General features: G+C 40.9%; 1 protein-coding gene across 1 annotated transcript in view; it reads left to right on the top strand.

The window, feature by feature from the left end:
- The window catches only part of LOC127438140 (kinesin light chain 1-like), a 51,052-nt gene extending 41,740 nt beyond the window's left edge, over positions 1-9,312 (top strand). Inside the window, exons 14-16 of the mRNA XM_051693476.1 lie at positions 622-740; positions 6,914-6,977; positions 7,075-9,312. Of these exons, the coding sequence (XP_051549436.1) occupies positions 622-740; positions 6,914-6,977; positions 7,075-7,158 (267 nt within the window). The 3' untranslated portion in view covers positions 7,159-9,312. The remainder of the gene's footprint in view (positions 1-621; positions 741-6,913; positions 6,978-7,074) is intronic.
- Positions 9,313-12,572: the final 3,260 nt, after the last annotated feature.

Raw genomic sequence — 12,572 nt, 5'->3', positions numbered from 1 at the left:
CAAATATTTGTGCCATTATTCATGTGTTATTATTCAGGAAAGTTGCTACAAATATATTGACCTTAACTTGCTCAGCAATATTCTCTTCAAACTGTTGCTCAGCCTTGACAGTAGTTGACTTGAAAGAGAAAACTCACTGTAGAAGTGGACAGTTCACAGTAATGTCCACTTCAGCTCCCCTTGTGGACACATTGAGAATACAATGCATACTTGCGTTTTGTTATCAATTGTGTTCTGACACATTTTGGAATGCAACAAAGTTTGCGTAGCTGAAAGTGTGTATGATGCTTTCTGTGAGTATGTTTTGGCTTTTAATATGTTTAAACAGAGTGCATATGCAATGCCTTAGCCGGGCGCTGGGGTCTGAGTTTGCGTACTTGGGTAAAGTATGTTTCTGGCCTAAATCTTTTGATCAAAAGGTTTTTAGGACCATGAGAATTTTGTCAAATGTGTCCAAACTTTTGACTGGTAGTGTTTATCGGCATTTCATGACTCCATCCTGATCTAGAAATTGGCTGTTGAAAAACCTGTATCGGTTGACCAATAGTTTGCTTACAACATAAAACAGCAGTTTGGCCCGTGATGCTTCTGTTTTAATGCAAGTGTTTGTTTTGTGTTCAGGATGGAACACTTAGGAGAAGCGGCTCTTTTGGAAAACTCAGGGAAGTTCTGCGCAGAAGCAGTGAGATGCTGGTAAAGAAAATCCAAGGAACGATGCCACCAGAGCCTCGCAACACCAAGTAAGACAAACAAACACACATAAGGAGCCCCTGAGAGGACACAAAAGGAATTTAATTTCTGAAACAGTTTTGCATTCCCTTGAATTAGTTTGTGTTCTTCCTCTACAGTTTGCAATCCCTCTGAAAATTTTGCGTTCCCTCGCAATAGTTCACGATGCCTCGCAAAAAGTTTTGTGTTCCCTTACAAAACATTTTACGTTCCTTTGCAGTAGTTTGCATTCCCTCCCAATACGCTTTGCGTTCCCTCGCAATAGTTTGCATTCCCTCAAAATAGTTTGCATTACCTTGCAATAAGTTTTATGTTCCCTCACAATTATTTGGCTTCCATAACAATAAATTAACCATAGTTTTACTATATGATTGTTGTAACTTTTGTGTTTTGGCGGAAACCATGGTTCCCTTTCAAGTTGGTCACTTCGGCGATGCGTCAGTAGCTAACGCTATGGGAACTCCTCCCACACACACAACAACTCTCTCTTGACAGAGATGGCTGAACATCAAAACGTGAGAGGAAACAAAAGAGTTTTGGTGAACACTGCTGTAAGCAACTTTGTTCAATCATAGGACAAAAATATGAACATGAGAAGAGTGAAAATGATAGAACAGTTTGCAAATTAAAGATTCTGGTATTTTGTTTTGAAAATTTTGAAAATTTAGTGTAGGCCATTGCCACCAAAACCAGGACTGCTTAGAGACCTAAAAGAAATTAATAGATTTTCTTACAAGAAATGTTTTGGGTTTAATATAAGTTAAACTCTTTTGACAGCATTTGTGGCATAATGTTTATTACCACAGAAAATAATTTGGACTCCTTTTTCTAAAGAAATATTTTTTTTCAGTAAGGCACAAATAATTTAAGTAAATGGATCCAATACACAAAACATTAACTACACACTGTTTCAAAAGTGTAGCCGCAATACTTAAACATAATAAGTGTTATCATGACTCTAGTGTGATAAAATCGCTTACTAACCTTGTCTGTGTAATGTTCTCCCATTTTTTCCAAATTCTGTGTCTTGACGACGGAACACAAATAAACCGTGTAGGCCTAAATCCCGGTAACTTTGTAAAGGTAATGGTGTAAAGGAAACCAAAAAGAGAGTTAACGTTGTTTGGTGTAAAAGTCTGCTCTTACATCTGGGCCAAGAACCGCTGTCACGTCCAATGTGTGATTTTGGATTCTCAGCTGTTTCACGATCTCACCATGGTGTTCAGTGCAAAAAACCCTGGTACACTAGTGCTGTTACACTGGCCAGGAACCACTGTCACGTCCGCATGTGATTTTGAATTCTCTGCTGTAATTCAAACTTATGCATGAGACTGGCAGTGATTGGATGAAAGCGTTCCTTCTCATAAATAATGTGGAGAAATTCTCAGAACCTAATGATGTATTAACATATTGTACTATCAATCACAACTCAAGAGTTTACGCATATACCATATTTTATGATGTTGCTTCAAGTTTAGCTTTTAAACCAGAAGAACGAAATGGCTCGAAAAAACAAAAAATTAACTACTTTACCCTTAACAATAAACATAATGTTCAACCTGTACATATCTCAAAAAAACATCTAAAAAAAATATGTTTTGGGGTTTCATGACCCTTTAAAGATGGTGTTTCACAAATGTTTCCCTTCATGTGAGCCAGATATCCCTCATATATCAGCATGATATATAATCTCATTGAGACTAACTGCGTGCACTGTGAGCGCACACAAAACTCAAGATGCTTCACTGTTGGCTTGCTTGCTTTCTGTAAGCCGAAGCTAGTCCCCACTCCTCACAATAGCTGAACTCTACAGCTCCCGAGAGACCGCATGAGGAACGTAAGCGAGGATGGGATGCAGAGTGCAGAAATTGAGGATGATTTGTCGCCAGCACAAGCCTTGCATCTCTGCTCTCCTCCATTTTAAATGGCTTTGCCTGTTCAGTTTGTCTGTGGCGATCTGCACCCCAATTTTGCCGCATATGCTCTGCGAAGATGATGATGATGATGATGAGGGGGATGTTATACCGCTGGATGCCTCTGATGGTGAGATCTAGTCACATTCGGCTGATGGGCTCACTGATTTCCCCCTGCAAGGCCTCTGATGCTGAGTTGATGGACATTCTCACTCGGGCGATTGAGAACTCAAGCTCGAATGGCCCATACCTGATGCATCCGAGCGTTCTCGACTCAAGAGTCCTGTTGCCCAATGCCATTCTTTCCTGAGCTGCACGAACAGCTGGTTAAGACATGACACTCTCCCTACTCAGCGAGATTGCATGTCTGGTGAAGCGGTCTTTACGTTGCTTGTTCGCACCAAACTGATAGGCTATTCAGAGCTTCCCCCAGTCGAATAGGCTATCGTGGCCCACTTGTGCCCCTCTTCCTCACCAGAGTGGAAATCGAAGCAGTGCATCTATCCAAGCCATGTAGGCTCACATCTTCTTTGGTCGGAGAGGCTTACGCTGCATTGGGCCAGACTGATTCGCCCTGCACACAACAGCAGTCTTGCAGGCCTACCAGGCAGACCTACAAAAGGACATGAACTAAAGAGGCCCGGACCCCTAGTCCTTCAAAGAACTGCATCGTGCCACATATCTGTTGCTCCGGGCTACCAAGATCACTGCTCGGGCTACTGGCAGGTCTATGGGAAGCCTGGTGTCCGTTGAGCATCTTGGCTGGCTGAACCTCTCAGAGATACACGACAAGGACAAAGGCTCAAAGCCTTTTACCTCAATGAGGTTCACTCACGCTATTTCTCTGGGCAGCGCCCCATGAAGCAAAGTGCCCCAAGTCTTTAGTTCTCCCCCAGAAGGCAGAGACTGAGCCAGCAGTGAGGTGACAGCAGCCATGGCCAAAACACACAATTATGCTATCTGGCGAGGCATTCCTGATAGTCTGAAGACCTTGAAATGGGGACTAGAACCTACAGAACATTCCACTTTGGCTCCAAAAAAGGCCCAGAACACTTTTCTGTGTACCTGAAATGATTATCTTGCTCTGCCCTCTGTTGCATGGAGGGATTGAGAACATGTTTCCAATTTTGTAGCTGTTTGTGCTGCGGTTGGTAGCATGCCAAGTATTTTCCCCATTTCAATAAAGTTCTCAAACCTCTTAGCACCACCTCAAGGCCGAAAACCAGCTCTAGCCCACTCTGCCACATTGGGCTCCTCAAAGGGTGGGCTGTGGTGATTACTCAACTTAACCAGACACTCAGGAAGTCTCCAATCAAGAAGGTTACTCAAAGACAAATTTTGTCTCCATCAGTTTGACTGGTTTTTGTTAAAAGACCTGAAAGACGTGTACTTTAATGTTCAAATAGCCCCTTGCCACAGGGCATTCTTCAGATTTGCCATCAAGGGGATGGCACAGCAGTGCAAAGTCTTACCCTTTGGCTTGTCCCTGGCTACCTGCACATTTACCAAAAGTGTTGATGCATTGCTTGCTCTGCTGAGACTGAGTGACATCCGTGTGTTGAATTACCTCGACGATTGGCTGCTCTTAGCGCAATCAGAGGAACTGGTGTGCAGGCACAGAGACCTATTGCTTACGCATTTGGAGCATTTAGGACTCAAAGTCAATTGGGCAAAGCACTGTTGATGCCCAGTCGGCAGGTTTCCTTTTAGGAAGGAAACTCGACTCTGACCGATGCTTGTATTCACTCTATCCTCCAGTGCTTGACAGGCAAAGCCTTTCTGCTGCAACAGGCCCAGCGGATGTTGGGGTTAATAGCCGCCGCGGTGACTGTCACACCTTTGGGTTTGTTGCATACAAGACCTCTCCAGGGCTGGGTCACTCAAGAGCACCTTGTCACATAAACCAGATTGGTCATCTCCTAGTGATGCACCGCTGTGTAGCCGTGCTAGCTATTTGGAGAACGCCCTTGTTCTACCAGAAGGGCATTGCGTGTGGCCAAAGGGCCAGATGCAAAGTTGTTATGGCGGACATGTCCAACTCAGGCAAGGGTGCCCTGTGCGACGGTCGTCCAGCCTACAGCACTTGGACAGGAGCACAAGTGACTTGGCACATAAATTGCCTGGAACTGCTGGCAGTCCTCTTAGCTCTGAAAGCTTTTCAGGCAAGTCTTTCATGTTTTGATCTGCATGGACATCTCTGCAGTTGTGTCATACATAAATCGCCAAGGGGGAGCACATTCGTGCCCGATGTTGGCTCTGGCGCATTGAATTCTCCTTTGCAGCAAGTCTCATCTCCTATCAATATGAGTGACGAACATACTTGGTCACCAAAACTGTGAGGCAGACTTGCTCTCACACCAGGGAGTCAGACCAGGGGAATGGAGACTTCCTCCTCAGACAGTTCAGAGGATTTGGGAGGTATTCGGGGAGCTTGGGTGAGGCTGTTTGCCTCACCAGAGATGACGCACTTTCACCTTTAGTTCTTCATGACTCAAGCTCTGCTGGGCTTGGACGCCCTAGCTCACAAATGGCCAGTGAAACGCAAGTATTTGTTCCCTCTTGTCCGCTTGCTACACCTAGTGTTGTGCAAGGTTTGGGAAGACAAGGAAACCATGCTGTTTGTTGCACCAGAGTGGCCTAACAACCCTTTGTTTTTGGGGCTGGTAGAGCTGTGGGATGCTTCCCTGTGAGAAATACCTTGAGAAGGGATTAGCTCTCGCAAGCTCGAGGCATGATCTGGCATCCCCAACCAGAGCTGTGGAGACTTCATGTCTGGCCCCTGAACGGGGCTCGTCTGACACTAAGGGGTTGTCGCAGCCAGTGCTTGACACCATAATACAGACTACAGCGCCCTTGACTAGGCTGCTCAACGCCCTGAAGTGGCACATTTTCGCTGACTGGGGTTTCTCTGAAGGCGAGGACCCAGCACATTGCCCTGTGCAGACGGTGCTCTGCTTTTGCAAGAGCATTTGGATGCAGGACTCTCTCTATCCATGCTCAAAGTGTATGTCACAGCCATAGCGACGGGGTACAACCCTTTGGGTGGTTTGTCAGTGGTTTGTCTTGCCCCGTTAGCACCCCAGTCTGGGACTTAGCACTGGTGTTAAATGTGCTTACAGTTCTCCCATTAAGCCATTAGATGTGATAAGCTTGCGTATATACTCCTTTAAGGCTTTGCTGCTACTCGCTTTGGCTTCAGTCAAACATGTTGAGGACCATCAGGAGTTATCGGTCAGAGACTCTTGCTTAGAGTTTCTACCGGGTTTATCAAAAACTGTTCTCAAGCTTCGTGAAAGGTATGTGCCCAAAGTATTGGCCACTGCTTTTAAGGTTCAGGTTGTTACCTTTCAGGCATCATCTCCTCCTCCTTTTGAGTTGGTGGAAGCTGAGAGGCTGCATACGCTTTGTCGTGTGAGGGTACTGCATATGTGTATTGACCGAACGAGTAAATTTGTGATGTCAAATCAGCTCTTTGTCGGCTTTGGAGGCCACACAAAAGGTTTGACTGTGTCCAAGCAAAGACTTTCTGACTGGGATGTTTATACCATTGTCGTCACATACATTGCCCAATGGGTGTTAAAGCTCATTCCACCAGGACTTGGGCTAAGGGTGTGTCCTTGGAGGACATCTGCCTGGCTGCAGGCTGGGCTCCCACTTACACTTTCACCAGGTTCTATAAATTGGATGATTCCTCTTCCTCTTCCAGATTTTGACTGTGAAGGAGGGCTGATGTGTCAGTGTTTTACTGCCATATTGGCTAGTGTCATTGTAATATGCTGTTGGTGCTCTCTCTCCCTTCCCATTGTGATGCGAAAGAGAGCTTCTTGTCAGTGTGTTCACTATGCAGACTGGCTAGTGGCATTATTGTACTTACTACAAACCCTGTTATTGCAAAGTAATGCTAAACTAATTTAGAAAATAAATTACATTCCGGTCCTCAAAGGTGCTCCGAAAACGCACGGATATGTTATATTGCAAAATTTAAAAAACTTATAGGCAGAAAAAAAATAGTTATGTCACAGCCATGAACCATTACTTGTTACTTGCTCTAAAGATTACTTTATTGGACAAAGAAGACTGTAGAATTTAAGGAGTACACTAGCATAAGATGACCTGTGCTAACAGACATGGACTAAAAACCACAAAACAACAAACTTTAGATTTCATAGGGTCTTTAAGTGCACTGAGCGCTCACTGTCTGAGTAAACTGAAGCTCATTGTTTATGGTTTTATGTAAATGTAATTCCCGATTTACTATTTATCCCATACAGCATGAAGCGAGCAGCATCACTCGGTTACCTAAACAGGAATGGAGACGACGACGAATCGTTTCAGGTGAGCTGATTTGTGGAGATTGATACACAGGTTCTTTAATTAATTTCATTTGTTTTAAAGAAGATTTCTTAATACGGATTTCCTGGTCTCATCACAGGGTTCAGCGACAAGCAAGACTTTCAGAAACAGCAGACCTCTGAGCTCAAGCACAGTGGAGCTTTACAAGAGCACAGACCAATGAAAACAACACACCAAACACATTTCCCTCTGGAGACTTTAACATAGTATATATTGGTTTATGTGTTTTTAGTGATAAATGGTTTGGCTTTTCTTCTACAGTAAGTTTACATTCTCTGTTGCACTCATATAAATCATGCATGTTCCTCTTTCTTAAAGGAATAGTTCAGCCGAAAATGAAAATTCTAATATCATTTATTCATCATCATTTTAGCAGAATGTTCACTCTGCTCTGCTCCATACAACTCTGAAATAGACAAAAGGTATCATTAAAATAGTTCATATGATTTGTGTGCTACACATTTTCTCCAACATCATTGGTCCTCACTAGGGTTCAGAACCAAGAACCAGTTCTTATTCAGAATTGATTCTTTTTTATTATTATTATTGTTTTCTGCTAGCTGCAAATTTGCCTTGTTTTTATCACATGCAAATTAGTTTGTGATTCGCTGCAAATGTTTGCCAGAACTTTGCAGCTCTTCGCCGGTAGTGGTGAACCTCCTGCAAATTTTTGGCAACAATGGACAATTTGCCGCAAGTTTGCCGCAAAGCTCATTTGCATGTGAAAATTATCAGTGGCGAATTTGCAGCAAATTTGCCATGAACTCTCGATTTTCGTGAGGGTGATTCTCAAACGAATGACTCTTATGAGTCGGTTCTTTTGATTCTACACCACAAAACATACAGTGCGACCAGTGTACTGGCTGAAGCTGGAACTAGAGTTGTGATGACTGGCAGATTAATCGCACCGTGAATTCCGCAACAATAGGTCTGCTGCTGAAATCGATCTGTGCTTGCCGAAATTCGAATTACTGTCTCAGTGTCCGAAGCTAGAAGTGTTGAAGAGGTGAAATGTCCACAAAGTGGTGCCAAAATCTAGTTGTACTTTTAATTTTAAATGATGTACAGTCAACAGGAATGCATATTTTATTAACCATACATCCCAACCCCAAGCCTAACCATCAGTGGAGTAAAATTTTTATTTTAAAGCAAAAATGCAACCTCCAAATCGCACTCACCATTGTCTATGTCAATGTGATTAGTTCCTGGTTCCCCCAGGACCAGAACCTGTGTCTCAGAGGTTGCTAATGCAATACTCTATCAATAGCGCCACAGTGAAAGGTGAACAAATTTGAATTGATGCAAAAATGTCTGATGGGGGATGGCTTTTGTCAGTAATTCAGCAGTATGGGGTTTATTTCAGGGTACATGATCTTTTGGAAGTAACATCTTGCCAATATGATGTTGGCGTAAGAACTTACTTTGAATGGATGTGACGTGAAAAACACAGTGTCCAATTGTCGGCAACATTTGAGTAGTAATTACATTCAAATACAAAATGTAGTATTTGGGATTTGACGTCATAGGAACAGCGTAGGCGATTTTCGTGCCATGAACATTCACCACAAAGTGCCACTTGTCCAGAATCCAGCACATTGGGTCCGAATATGGGTGGCAAAACATTCAGCTGATTTCCTGAGTATATTATCCAATGAGTTATATAACCCCAGTGGGAAAGACCAGAAATATACCTGCCTCATTCTCTCAGGTATTAAATATCTCATTGACACATATTTAGCAGTGAAATTTGACCTCACATGACCTACAATCCAAAAGAAAGCAAGCGGAGATGTGTTATTGAGCAGAGCCCTAGAGAGGTATCCTGTTCATGCCAGTCTATGGGAAATAATTTTTTTTAATTCAGTTGCTCTTTTTTTATTTTTATTTTTTATGAATATGACCTATTTTATAGATATTGCCCCTAAGATAGTATATCTGTAACTGCACGTAAAAAGAAAAAAAACATTGCAAATTTCTATTACACATTACAATTTTGCTTATGTAATCTGTATATATGGAATTTACATGTGCAGGTTTGTATTATTATTTTTTTTTTTTTTTATTACAAAAGCCATTTGTGAGCTTGCCATTTTCCACAGTGTATGATTTCAATGTTGTGTTCAATTGTATTATTGAGAAGCCTGTACCAATGTTAAAAGAAATTGATTTATGTTCAAGAAATGCAAATGATCTAGAATTTTTAATAATCATCTCATGCTCCAGTGTCCATGGACTGCTCAGGGTTCAAATTGATGTCTTTTTGTTTCTGAATATGAGAGCATCTTTTTGGATAATTAAAGTCACTTGCTTGGCAAAAGCTCTACACTTCTCTTGATTGTCTGATTTGATTTGAAATCAATACAATTGGAACGCAGCAATAGTCATGCATTTGCAAAACACATGATGATTTCACTAAACATTCAAGTCGGATGTGGGATATTTCTACTTGATATCTCAGATCTCCAACCATAGATGTATTCCATTACCAGATGCTCGGAAGATGACATTTAAGGAAACAAAACTGCAATGCTCCCGTTAGCTTAGCAGGTGTTTGACTGTCACCAGAGATGTCTCCTAACAACCCAATTCATAAACAATCTGCAACACTAGCATCTGTGCTACAGGTGTACAATTATAAAAAGAGAGATTAATTTACCATGTTTTGAACACCTGCTACTCTGCTAACGTTTGTTAAACAAGCTTTAATATCATGTAATGTCGGAACTTTGACTCATTTATCAATATTATTTAATAAAAGTGAATGTTTATTACTTATTTTGTACATCTTTCTGGGTGCCGACATGTTTGTGACGTCACGCACCTGCATGTCGACAAAATCTTAAGTTTAATTTCCGCACGACTTTCCAAGTTGGAATTACGACTTCAAGTGGCTTTCCATTGCACTTTTCCCAGTAGGAAGTTGGAAAATCCAAATTGAGTTGAATGGAACGCAGCATAAGCACCAAACAAAAATAGATTACTAAATATAATTAATTTTATTATTATTATTATTTAATGAATAGTACATTTTATTACAATTTGCACAAACCGTGTTTCTGAATATCTTATCTTTTAATATTATCTATTAGAACATACACCGTCATTTTCTCGTTCATTTCATTCGGAATTGAGTGAGCCTTTTGACAAATTCATTTAAAAGAATCGGTTCGTATGAGTCATTCGTTCGTGAGTCGCATTTTAAAAAAACAGTTACTCGTGGGGGAGATGCAGTAGGCCTAAAACAATTAATAAATTATACATGGGATAGGCTGGTTTCTTTGTTTATAATTCTCATATTTGAATTAAATTAATTTCCCTAACAGAAAATATGTTTTAGTCAATTTCTTATTTCTGGTCACTGTTTTTGTTTTGTTTTTTATCCCCTTTTCTCCCAATTTGGAATGCCCAATTCCCACTACTTAGTAGGTCCTCGTGGTGGCGCGGTTACTCACCTCAATCCGGGTGGCAAAGGACAAGTCTCAGTTGCCTCTGCTTCTGAGACAGTCAATCTGCGCATCTTATCACGTGGCTCACTGTGCATGACACCGCGGAGACTCACAGCATGTGGAGGCTCATGCTACTCTCCGCGATCCACCCACAAATTACAACGCGCCCCATTGAGAGCGAGAACCAATAATCGCGACCACGAGGAGGTTACCCCATGTGACTCTACCCTCCCTAGCAACCGGGCCAATTTGGTTGCTTAGGAGACTTGGCTGGAGTCAATCAGCAAGCCCTGGATTCGAACTCGCGACTCCAGCGATGGTAGTCAAGTCAATACTCGCTGAACTACCCAGGCCCCGTATACACTGTTTTTAGTAGTGTTCCGTGAATTCAGATGACATCATCCTCCGCTCTGCAATCGGTCGTTTAAATTGTATGACTCTTCATTTTCTAATGCAGACAGCTCCAAAAGTTGAACACCTAGAAGACTGAAACCACTCTCATATTGACCAGTCTGATTTGTGAATTTTTTCACAGTAGTTTGTTTTCCTGTCAACCCTTTTTAAGTCCATGAGTCAGGACGGTGACAAATAAGCACTCTTCACTTTTCACTTTCACATTTCCAGCAAACATGCAGTCTGGGTTCATGTAAATTTACTTGTTTTAGATAGAGCCTGATTTGTGAAAACGTTGACAATCACATTTGATCGCGTTTGATTGTGTCTTACTGCTCTACCCCCATTGCCTTTAGTAATAATAGGAAATCAGCTTATAATTCTGAAAACTGACCATCTTCACAGGTCACAGTCGGCTCAAAAAGACCATGATGATGTGAATTTTTTCATAGATCAGTTTTTGTCTCTTAACCATTTTTTTTTAGGTCTAGAGTCAACAGTTTACCTAAAAAAAAATCAGAATTATAGGCTTTGAGAGGTTACATTCTTGAAACATGATAATTATGATAGAAAAACACTAGTTTCACACAAAACTGGATTTGTGAAAACTGTCACCGATTGATTTTACTCAGTTTGATGGCTTCATGCATACTGTATTGTGAAAAATTAAGGATATAAGCCAAAAAAGTTATAAAAAGCTTATAATTTAAAAAAGTGAAATCTAGATGGGTCATAGTTGGCTCAAAATGATCTTTATAATGTTAATTTTTTTGCAGATCAGTTAATATCAGTTAACTAATTGTTTAAGTTTCTGATTCAACAATTAATCAGAAAATTATTATTTAGGCCTTTGGAGGCCATTTTATAAAGCACACTGCTTGTAATCAGGGAGAAACACTTGTTTCAGACAAATTTTGATGGCTTTATGCATACTGGCATTGTGGAATATGAATAAAATAAGCTGTAAAACCATTAAACTTCTTAGAATTCAACAAAATGACCATCTGGACAGGTCACACTAGGATTAAATAGACCATCTTGATTTGTGAATTTTCACAAATCAGTTTTTGTCACTTAGCCCTTGTTTGAGTGCTTGAATCAACAGTTTACCTAAAAAATCAGTGTTATAGGATTTGAGAGGTCACATTCTTGAAACGTAATAATTATGATAGAAAACACTAGTTTCACACAAAACTGGATTTGAGAAAACTTTTAGATTGATTTTAGTCATTTTCATGGCTTCGTGCATATTGGCATTGTGAAAAATTAAGGATGTAAGCCAAAAAAGTAATAAAAGGCCTAAAACTATAAAAACTGAGCATGTAGACGGGTCACTCTAGACTCAAATTGACCTTCATGATGTAAATTTTTTCACCGATCAGCTTTTGTCATTTAACCCATTTTTTTAGTTCTTGGGTCAACAGTTTCCCTGAAAAATCAGTGTTATAGGATTTGAGAGGTCACATTCTTGAAACATAATAATTATGATGGAAAAACACTAGTTTCACACAAACTGGATTTGTGAAAACTTTCAGACTGATTTTACTCAGTTTGATGGCTTTGTTGTTGACAAATAATTTTTGATATGGATGATATGTCAACTAGCTAATCATTTTGTTCAACCCTTGTGCGGTGTTCGGGTCATTTTTGACCCATTTTGATTTAGTTTCTTCAATAAAAATGTTATCCTTCATCTCGTGGGCCAAGGCTTGGTTACTTTTCCTACATTTGCCATCTG

This window comes from Myxocyprinus asiaticus, chromosome 49 (genome assembly GCF_019703515.2).
Source record: "Myxocyprinus asiaticus isolate MX2 ecotype Aquarium Trade chromosome 49, UBuf_Myxa_2, whole genome shotgun sequence".
Lineage (NCBI taxonomy): Eukaryota > Metazoa > Chordata > Actinopteri > Cypriniformes > Catostomidae > Myxocyprinus > Myxocyprinus asiaticus.
This window is presented reverse-complemented; position numbering and strand designations above follow the sequence as displayed.